This window comes from Fukomys damarensis, unplaced genomic scaffold, assembly GCF_012274545.1.
Source record: "Fukomys damarensis isolate Sample0158 unplaced genomic scaffold, DMR_v1.0_HiC HiC_scaffold_11, whole genome shotgun sequence".
NCBI lineage: Eukaryota > Metazoa > Chordata > Mammalia > Rodentia > Bathyergidae > Fukomys > Fukomys damarensis.
Genome location: NW_022900923.1, coordinates 36909929 through 36920597, shown reverse-complemented (window position 1 = coordinate 36920597; position 10669 = coordinate 36909929). Strand labels below are relative to the sequence as shown.

At 37.0% G+C, this 10669-nt stretch overlaps 1 protein-coding gene across 2 annotated transcripts in view; it reads left to right on the top strand.

Annotated features, from left to right (window-relative positions):
* The first annotated feature begins 1263 nt into the window (after nucleotides 1-1263).
* Nucleotides 1264-10669, top strand: part of Zbtb41 (zinc finger and BTB domain containing 41) — a 32675-nt gene continuing 23269 nt past the window's right edge. Inside the window, exons 1-3 of one of the 2 annotated variants that reach the window (XM_010635405.2) lie at nucleotides 1264-1431; nucleotides 2059-3296; nucleotides 10329-10536. In XM_010635405.2, coding sequence (XP_010633707.1) covers nucleotides 2177-3296; nucleotides 10329-10536 — 1328 coding nt within the window. In that variant the 5' untranslated portion in view covers nucleotides 1264-1431; nucleotides 2059-2176. Of the gene's footprint in view, nucleotides 1432-1565; nucleotides 1812-2058; nucleotides 3297-10328; nucleotides 10537-10669 lie in introns of those variants that run through there. The other variant, XM_033762146.1, reaches the window with a different exon arrangement.

Sequence of the window (10669 nt, the reverse complement as noted above, 5' to 3'; positions counted from 1 at the left end):
AGCAAAAGGAAGACACCAGGAAGAAATGCTGATGTCCGAAGATTCCGGTTTCCTAACCTTCTGTTTATATTCTCTTTTGTGAGCCTTTGCTCCGTTTGTTATCTTCTGCCAAAACGTCTGGCATCTGCAAGGTGGTGGATGTCCTGAACTTTAGTGCTGCATGAATGAGAAATAGGATGGAGAGATGTGAAGGAGTTGAGTCACAAGGGGTGGCAGGTCCAAAATCCATAGTAGGGGCCTGTAGGCTGAAAACCCATGTTAAAATTTGAAAAACAGTTTTCATGCAAATTCTGCTGAGCAACAGCTGAAAACTCAGGAAGGTTTCGTAAGTTTAAGTCTTAAGGAGAATCATCTTTTGGCAAACACAAGTTTTTGCTTTTGAGGTTTCCAACTGATAGGATGTCGTCCGTCACATTATTAGAGGGTAATCTACCCAAAGTCTACTGATTTGCCTGTTAATCACATCTAAAACATCCGTACACAATAGTGTGAGCCAACACATTTTAGGCATGTACTGAAAGTCTGCCTATCTACAGGAGAATCATCCAACCCCACGGAGAAGGTGGCCTCTGGATTTCCACCTACGTCGTGGGAACGCCAAGTGGATGCTAAGAGAGGTTGGGCCCCTCATTTCATTTGGTCTCTGTTCTTGTGCCCCAAATCACATGATCTAAGACCTTTGTATTCAAAATGTGATCTCAGATCTGTGACATCTGTCCAAGTGGGACTATCAGAAAAGCCAAACGCCAGCTACTAGTTCCAAAAGTTGCCATTTCGAGTTTTCTTTTTGTTTTGGCATACTTTTCTATCTGCATCTTTTTTCTATGCTTTTCTGCGTGCAATAAAGTTTTTAAAAATGTTAGCAGCAACTGCATTTAAATCTTGCTATCGACATGAGGCGAAATCAGTATCGGTTTGTTAGGTGTTTGCCAGTGTGTGCGCTGCGACCGGCTTCCGGCGGTTAGGGTTTGGCTGATTTCAAACTATTAAATACACCAGTGAGGATGAAATCCGGTCGCGGTACTGCGTCGCTACTGATTTCTTCCAAACTCCGCACCAATCCTGCCCTCTTTCTTTCCTCCTTCTGCAGTAAAGATTCTCCGATTCAATCACTGTGAGCCACCCAGTTTCTACGAAAACCCGGACTAAAGGACTTCAAGGTCCCCGAGGGAGCAAATTGGCGCTACGGAGCATGCGCAAAGTAGGGTGCGCGCGCATGCGCTTCGGCGGCGCCGGGGCGCGCGCTGGTCTCTCTGGGCCTCTTGGAGGCTGCGCGCTTGGTTGACGCGTTCGGCGGTGCAGAGGCAGCCAGACTCCGGGAGGGGAAGGAGCGGTGGGGGGGCTGAACCCGGAAGTGGGTAGGCGCTGGAGGGAGCGCGCCCAGAGTGGAGCTCAGCGGCAGGGAGCCAGCGGGGGAGCCCTGGGTTCCCGGTAATGGATCTGTGGGGCTTTTGCCCTGGGGAACTGGGTGGGAAGGGTAGCGGGTTTCTCGTCGGCGAGCGCACTCTCCGCCCAGCCGGGGCCTGGGAAGGCTCCTTGGCTTCCTTTAGTCGTCCCTCCGGTTGACCTCGCTCCTCTTGGTCTGTGCCCCTTCCGAGGCCATCTCCTGCCAGGAGGTTTTGGGGCGAGGGACGCGCTGTGTGTCTGAAAAACTGTGCCTTGTCTGCCCCGGGAAAGCATGTTCATGGAGAGCCTCGGGTTTTGCGGCCGCGTCGGCTTTATTGTCACTCTCCTAGCACCCTTAAATCACGACCGCAGCCCCCCTCAGTCTGCACTGTCAGTGATCTTGGATTCCACCCATTTCTGCTCAGGTATTACCACCCTGTTGGTAAATCAGGCCTGGGAGGTGTGCTCTGGCTTCCTTTAAAATTATTCTTTTGTTGACTGTCTTTTCTAACCTGGCCGTCCTTGTTCACCGCCCTAAAATCTTAACCACGAATGAATGTTGCGACTTATGTCATAATTTAGTTATAATTTAGAATAGATGAGTTGACAGATTACTTGACTGATTTAGGATTGCTGTGGGAGTTAATTTACATGATTCTTACACTTTTGCAGACCATGAAACCCTCGGGCACGCCCCTCCAGAAGCTGTTACCCAAGACAATCTAGTTTTCCTTTATACATCTCTCTAAGACCCTTATGAAGTTTCTTGTTCTGAAATTGCTGTACTGCAATGAAGAAGAGGAGAAAGGTTACTTCAAATCTTGACGAGAAGATCCATCTAGGCTATCATAAAGATTCTTCAGAAGGAAATGTTGCAGTGGAGTGCGACCAAGTGACCTGCACTCATTCTACAGAAAGACCAACTCCTGAAGCTCTTCACTGTTACCAGGAACTTCCTCCCTCTCCAGACCAGAGAAAGCTTTTGAGTTCTTTGCAGTATAATAAGAATTTGCTAAAGTACTTAAATGATGATAGACAGAAGCAACCATCTTTCTGTGATTTACTTATCATAGTAGAAGGAAAAGAATTTAGTGCACATAAAGTAGTCGTTGCTGTAGGCAGTAGTTATTTTCATGCATGTTTGAGTAAAAATCCAAGCACTGATGTTGTCACCCTGGATCACGTAACACATTCAGTTTTTCAGCATTTGCTTGAATTTCTTTACACATCAGAGTTCTTTGTGTACAAATATGAAATACCTCTCGTTTTAGAGGCTGCAAAATTTTTGGACATTATAGATGCAGTAAAGCTACTAAACAATGAAAATGTTGCCTCTTTTCAATCAGAACTAACTGAAAAGTCCTCAACAGAAGAAACACTAAATGAATTAACTGGAAGACTATCAAATAATCATCAGTGCAAATTCTGTAGTAGACATTTTTGTTACAAAAAGTCTTTAGAGAATCACTTGGCTAAAACTCATAGGTCCCTTCTATTAGGGAAAAAACATGGGTTAAAAATGCTGGAGAGAAGTTTTTCAGCAAGAAGATCAAAAAGGAATCGGAAGTGCTCTGTTAAATTTGATGACACCAGTGATGATGAACAGGAAAGTGGTGATGGGTCAGACAATTTGAATCAAGAAAGTTTTGATAAGGAAAAGTCAAGTAGAAATGATTCAGAGGATCCTGGAAGTGAATATAACGCCGAAGAAGATGAGCTAGAGGAGGAGATGTCAGATGAATATTCTGACATTGAAGAACAAAGTGAAAAAGATAATGATGCGGAAGAGGAACCTGAAGCTGGTGATTCTGTAGGAAGCATTCATGAAGGGTTAACTCCAGTAGTCATTCAAAACAGTAACAAAAAAATATTGCAGTGTCCTAAATGTGATAAAACGTTTGACCGAATAGGTAAGAAAAGAAAGCTTTCTTTTCCGTCTCTAATGACTACCTTTCTTGGATCTCTTAAAGGTGATAATTTAAAACTAAACGTTGAAAATAACTGTAAAAGAGTGTTTAAGTGGGGAGGATAATTCAGTTTTTCAATACCCAGTTTGTTCTGTTCTTTTAAATTTGTTGTGACTCAGGAATTAAGTTTTTATATTATCTTTCCTTTTTCTTCATTGTGTACTAACAGCTAATCATTAATTCATATATTTGATGTAAAGACTAGAGTATTATGTACAGCTTTGGTTTATATACCAATTTAGTTCAGAGATAAGTGCTGCTCCTGAGTCATTAATTATATCCGATTGAATTCAATAATTTGTATACTATTTCCTCTTTATGCATTGTACTATGTGTGTTATAAATACAGTCATCTTTCTAGTATCCAGCACTTTTTAGAATTGGGATGTTTTAGACTAATATGTAGTGAAAAATAAAATTGTACTGAATATAACAATACTGTAGGTGGATAATTTAGGAAGTGCCCTAATTAGTAGTACTAATTATTTAATAATGAACAAGTCAACTTTTGCCCATTAGAAAAGCCTAAGAAATGTGTTCTATAACCTGAATCCTGTTTTGAGATTGCTACTAAAATCTAGTAAAACAATTTTTGGAAGTATCTTATATGAACTCTTCTAATATCTACTTTTAATTGCAGTAGTTAAGCTCTTTATATGTAAATTCAAGTTAGACAATTGTGAAATATATTTTAACCAATACAGTGATAGAATGTAAGTGCAACCTAATCTTGTAAAATTAGTTATACAGTTTAGTTTATGCCCATGTGCCTGGTGCTGTTCATTTACTTATGTTACTGATATTGGTAATCAGTTGCTATCAGAATATGCGACAATATACACTACAGCATTATCATGATAACTTTTTTCACTTTAAATGCCTATTGAATATTTCTTAATGAGAACTCTTTCAACAATCCAGTTTAAAAATTTATCAAAAAGTTTTTTTTTACTGTGAAGCTCTGTACAGTATGAATAAAGTAACTTCTCTAGTAGTTTAGCCAAATGGAAGACCTTATTTGTACAAGTAACTTGTTAGGCTAATTAACAGTGTTTTAGAGCTATTAACAAATACTATGACTGTATATATAGAGGAGAGAACAGCTCTTTAGGGTTGAGGTATTGGACAATGTTTGATCTTTCCAATGGGCTCTGTCTTAGACTTTGTACCCTTAGCACATGCTTCCTGGATTCTGCCTTAATTGACCTAATTTGACTTGGAGATGACTGAGCAAGGGTCAGTTTTCACAGCATGCATTATAGGTCCAGCCCTTAGATCTCAGATTATCCTACTGAACAGTAAGATTGGGAAAGCTAGGGGCTAGTATAGCTTGACTAGCGTTTGCAAGGCCCTGCACCACACAAGAAAATTAGGTAAACTATACTTTATAACATTGTTATATTTAAAAAAAAAAAACCACTGAATTTGATTTTATCACAAGATACTTTTGAGAGAGCTTCATTTAATGTCCCAGGAAACTAGAATTTTACACAGATTCAGAAGACGTTCAAAATTAAAGTGTGATGTACTAAGAGGAAGGCTTTAAAATGCCTTTTACCAGATTAAGTCCAGATAGGTATGGAATCAATACATCACACTGTAGGCTTATGTCTAGATTACTTTTAAAATGTACTTTACTTTACACTATACTTCTCCTTTTATGCTTATCCATATTAGAGGTGCTTTCTTTTTTACTAGTACTTTCTCATCTCTACTACATTAGTATATCTCTGTTTCCCTTTTATCATTTATTTATTTATTTATTTATTCATTTATTTATTTAGTGGAACCAGGGATCGAACTCAGGATCTTGCACTTGCCCGGCAGGCATGGTGCCACTGAGCTAAATCACTGGCCCCTCTTTCCCTTTTATCTATATCTTATATTGAATAGATTAAAAAGCATAAGCTAATAGCAGACTGCCTGACTTTTTTGAATCCAGGACTTTAATATAGGACTTAGCCCATTTGCTTTTGTTTCCTATGTGAGACCATGCTAATGTAATGCTAATAGCACCTTCTCGTGGAGGATTATGGTGAGGAATAATGGGAATAAGGAATCACTCAAGATATTGCGCAGAATTTAAGTATTCAAGGAATGATAGCTGCTGTCTTATTCAGGAATCAAACATTTATTGTCTCTAAGCTGCCCAACACTTTCATAAATAAATATGAAATGATATGCCCTCTGAAATTTTAGAGCTTAATGAGTATATACAGAAAACAACCATATTGTAATCATGATAATCTTACCAAGATAAATACAGAGGACTAGTGGGGATCAGGAGATATTTCACAGAGGAAGCAGTATTTGATCTGAGATTTAATAGGAATTCACAAGGCAAAAGGACCAACGTACAAAGGCGTTGAGGTATGTTGTGTTCTACAGATTGCTAAGATGTGGATGGTTTCAAAGTGGGTAAGGGATTGTAAGGAAAATGACAGGAGATGAGGATCAGTAAGTATGAAGCAGAAGTTAGAGTTTGAATGGCTTGTATGCCATACAGAGGACTTTAGCTATTGTCTGACAGAAACTACAAAAACACTGGACAAAGAAAATGGCAGCCTATAGGAGTGGTAGAAAGATCACTCTGGCTTCACTGTGGAGAACGAAATTGGGAAAAGGAATGAGAAAGCCAGGGAGACAAAAAGGAGCATATAGCAAAGGAGCAGAAGCACACTGCTGCCAGGAAGATGAATGGTTTGGGGAATGAAAAATGAGACAACGGTAGAACATTAGTGTTGTACTGAACATCAGATGCTGTGCATTGGTGGTGAGTAGAATGAAGAGAATGTATAGAACGTGTATCTTAGGTGTCCTGTATATTCTCAGCAGTGTAAGAGCTACCATCCAATCCTTGTATTACATTTATTCCTTTCATAGGATTTTAAAATGCCCACCCAGACTTTTGGGTGTTATTTTATCTCATTAATTGTTAATTCTAACTAATTTTGGAGCCTGAAGCTTCTTGATAATATCCTAGGTCATTTTAAGTAATAAAATTTTGTTAAACGCTTATTTTCTTGAACTAAGTGGAAAAGTTGGTGTCTCGCTTCACACTGAAATTGTAAGAAGCCAGTTACACTTCCTTATCAGCTTTTAAGGTGGCTGTCTTGGAGTGAATTTGAGAGACGAATGAGCTCTGAGACTTACTTGAACCATTAGCTACACAAAATATAATGTGATAATTTAATTCCATTACTATGGATCTTTTCTTTTTTCTGATGTTCTTAATGGTTGAAGTGACACTCCTGATCCAGTTCTGTCTTTCCTTAGTCTACCAGCTGTCCTTTTCTCAGCAAATTCTCATGCAAATAAGAATCCTCTGACCCTTACACCAAAAACCTAGTGGGTAAAGACGCAAAAATAAAATGACAGATGGGATGAGGGAAAATTTGGATAATTTTTCTTCTTTATTTTTCCTACAGAGAACTAAAATCTTTCCTTGGATTAAAATCACAATCTCTTCTAGAGGTAAAAAATATTTTGTACACCCTCCCTTTTTAAAAATGAGATAATAGTCCATCCTGACAGAGGTTCACTTAGTCCTTGGTGAAAAGTTATTATAACATTAGTTTAAATATTTTAGTTATGCATTTTTTATAGTATGCTATATGAATAGAGTCAATGTACAATTTAAGATGTAGCAATATTAAAAATTTAGTAACATTTCTTTTTAGAAAAATAACATACAAATTCTAACAATTTTGCATGGCATGTTTAAGGCAATACTGAAACACATGGTCAAATTTGTTTATGTGAAAATGATTTGAAACACAGTTAACTCATAATGAGATTTAGTTCATAAAGATACTGTGGATAAGATTTTTTTAATATTAGGTAGTTTCTGTTCCCAATAAAAATGCTTGGATGTAATATCATATTTTGTGAAGGAATACTTTTTAATTGAAACTGGTATAGTTGAAATGAATTTTTTGATTTATACTCTTATTATTGTATCTCCCACCACATAAATATGAAGAAACAGATGTAGATATTGACTTTTTCTACTGAGGTATATCCTCTCTCCAACACACACACACACCCTTACTAATTGCTTTAAATGTGATATTTATTTGATGGTAAACTTTTATCTTCCCACTAGTCTCTGGCAATCTCCCTGGCTCGTTTGAATCCAGCATTCCCTCTAGGTTATTTCTTCTGTTCTTCAGAATTTCAAAATCCATGGAGATAATAGGTTTTTCAGGGGCTGTGGCCATAAACTTTAATAACAAAAGGTTTTTTCAATTCTGAGATTCTTAATGTTGTAATGAATTAATTGTCTCTGTTTTCATGGGTTTTACAGAATGCATTTAAAATTGTTTTTCAAAAATGTTTAGGTTTTTTTTTTTCTAATTTAGCTATTTCAGTTCAACTTTCTATTTTTTTGGCTTAAATCTTTTCATGTCTACTCATCTGTAGGAAAATGGAAGCCTAGTAGGCAAAATGATTTTGATTTTTAACTTAAGTGCCATTTTGATGGTTTTAGTATTCAGTAACGTGTAACTTAATTTTTATTTGCTAACAAGAAAAGACTTAAATACAAGGAAAGTACTGAGTATTTCATACAGCATTTTTACACCAAAGGCATTTTTTGTAGAAAATAAAAGATTGCTACAAAATTTTTCTTATCCTTTAAGATTTTTATTGTTAGTATTCTTGTTCACTTGGTAATAAGTAATGAGATTTAAGCACTAGAAGGTTGATAAGTTGTCTTTCATTCTTGAAAGCCTGATCTAAATAGTCACAGTTAATCTGCAGTTAAAAATGAATGGGGTCCAGAAACCACTTCATTGGCCATTTAAAAATCAGATTGTATATTCTTGTTTACATATTTTGCAATGAGTTTATGTTATTTACATAGTTTTAAAAGTGTAATGTAAAACTTTTGTAATCAAGGGAAATCTTTTTTTTTTTCAAGTTTCTCTGTATTTTCCCAATATTAGATCTGATCTCTTGAACACAGTAAAGGGAAGTGATGGAGGTAGGGTACTGTAAGAATATGTAAATGGGAAGGTGTGCTTTAGCACTGGTGGAGAGGGAGCTGGTACACTAGACACTGTTAGCAGTGTCAGGTGGACAAAGGAGCATCCATTCAGTGCTCTCAGAGAATTAAAAACCCACTTTTATCTCGGAATGGATAGTCATAAGTTAGGTGTAGCTCGATTCTTAGTTGAGGTATATCTCTGCCCATACTGTGATCAGTAATCCTTATGCTAGTGTTAATGATGGTTGTTAATTACTAGTGCTCACCATTTATTAGCCTATTATAGTGTCATGTATATATTATTTTCTTCTCAAAAATCTGATGAAGTGCTACTCAGGTACAGAGGTTGAATTATTAGCTTAATTAAGATTATACAGTTTAGGAAATGTCCAAACATTGGCTATGTTTTCTGGCTACATGCATATTACCTGCATAGTTTCTACATAGTCTACACTTAAATGCCTAATGGATTGTTGTCCAACTTGTTTTTCTTTGTTTTTGATTGATATCCTTCCTTTTACCTTAAGGAAAATAGCTTGATTTCCTATGAAGTTGTAAAAATGTGATTACCCAGTGTTTCAGTCCAGAAAGATTTGAGGCATAAAAAGATTACTTGTCCAAGGTCCTATAACCTGCTCTCCCATCTAAGTACTAACCAGGCCCAGCCCTTCTTAGCTGCCAAGATCAGACAAGATCGAGTGCGATCAGGGTGGTATGGCTGTCGACTTATAGCCTGCTATTTAAAGAGCCAGGATTCATATCCTAGTGCACAGTCCATGTGATGTTCTTTTGTCTCTGGAATGTAGAAGTTTATGTTCTAAATAATGATGTACAAGAATTTTTTCTAAGCCATTTTGTTCTAGTGCTGGGATTGAACCTAGGGCCTCAATGTCCTAGACAAGCACTCTACCACTGAGCTACATGTCTAGCAATTTTTCACTTTTGAGATAAGGTCTTGCTGAATTCTCCAGACTGGCTGCAAACTTGCAGTCCTCTTGCCTCAGCCTCTTAGTAGCTGCATTTACTGGTGTGCACAACCGTATTCTTTTTTAAATATACCTTTGCCTTTCATTTTTTCACTGTAACTTTTCTCTTTGAGAAGTCTGTGTTAAATTTTCTTGGTTGTTACTATTGGAAATACTGTAACACATGTTCTGAATATGTAGTGCTTACATGCAGAGATTATAATGCATATCTGGCCTTATGTATGACTATCCATTATATGTTTTCACATTTTCCTGTTTATTTTTTTCTTAGACCAGTGATGGTGAACCTTTAGTGCATTCAGTGAAACAGCCCACTGCAGCTTGCTCATAGGTTCGCCACCACTGTCTTATTCTATCCGTATATATTGGCTTTAGAAGATTAGTACTAAGTATGCAAATACTAGTTGTTTTCTTGTTTCTTATAAGTTGGGGAATTCTTACTTGAACAGGTCAGAGTGAAGTACATGTCTTGATAACTACTCTAGTTTTGTAATGCCCTTAAAGCCAGATTACCTCTTGTGAGAAGAAAAATGAAAATATATAATATATGTATAAGTGTATTATTTTCCTTATTTATGGTGTTTATAAAAGATCTATTAATTCCTTCCAATTTATGGATGTACATAGTAAAAGTAAGCTGTGAAAATAATAATGAGTAAATATTTTGTTAAAGGCTAGTTTTAAAATTTTAAAAATTGTAAGTTTAGAGAATTTGCCAACAGTTTAAAAAAATTTTTTGTCAAATCTGATGCAAATAAAATACATGACATGAATAATTTTTTTTTAAATGACCCAAGTTTTTGAGAAAAAGTTTATACTGAGCAATAAGCTCAAAGCAGTCTTGGCGGTTTCTCTGAGTTAATTTAGGTAAAGTTTTTTCTAGTTTTCTGTGTGGATTTGGGATTGTAATTAAATTTGCTAAATGATGACATTTTATTCCACTGTCAAATTTCAGTCACAGTGTAGCAAATGCACAATTAATCTTAACTTTTCCTTTTGTAGGGAAATACGAAAGTCACACCCGTGTGCACACAGGTGAGAAGCCCTTTGAATGTGATATTTGTCATCAGCGCTACTCAACAAAGTCTAACCTAACTGTTCACAGAAAGAAGCACAGCAGTGAAACAGAATTTCACAAGAAGGAGCATAAGTGCCCTTATTGTAATAAACTTCATGCAAGCAAGAAGACTTTAGCCAAGCATGTAAAGAGGCAAGTATTATCTTGCTTCCATAGTCCGCTTTATTGTGTCTTCTAAGGTATAGGTAATAAACTAAAACTATCTGTGGAGTGCTCATCTCCCATTCTTTCACTGTGTAATATTTTGCAGGCTACAAATTAAGAG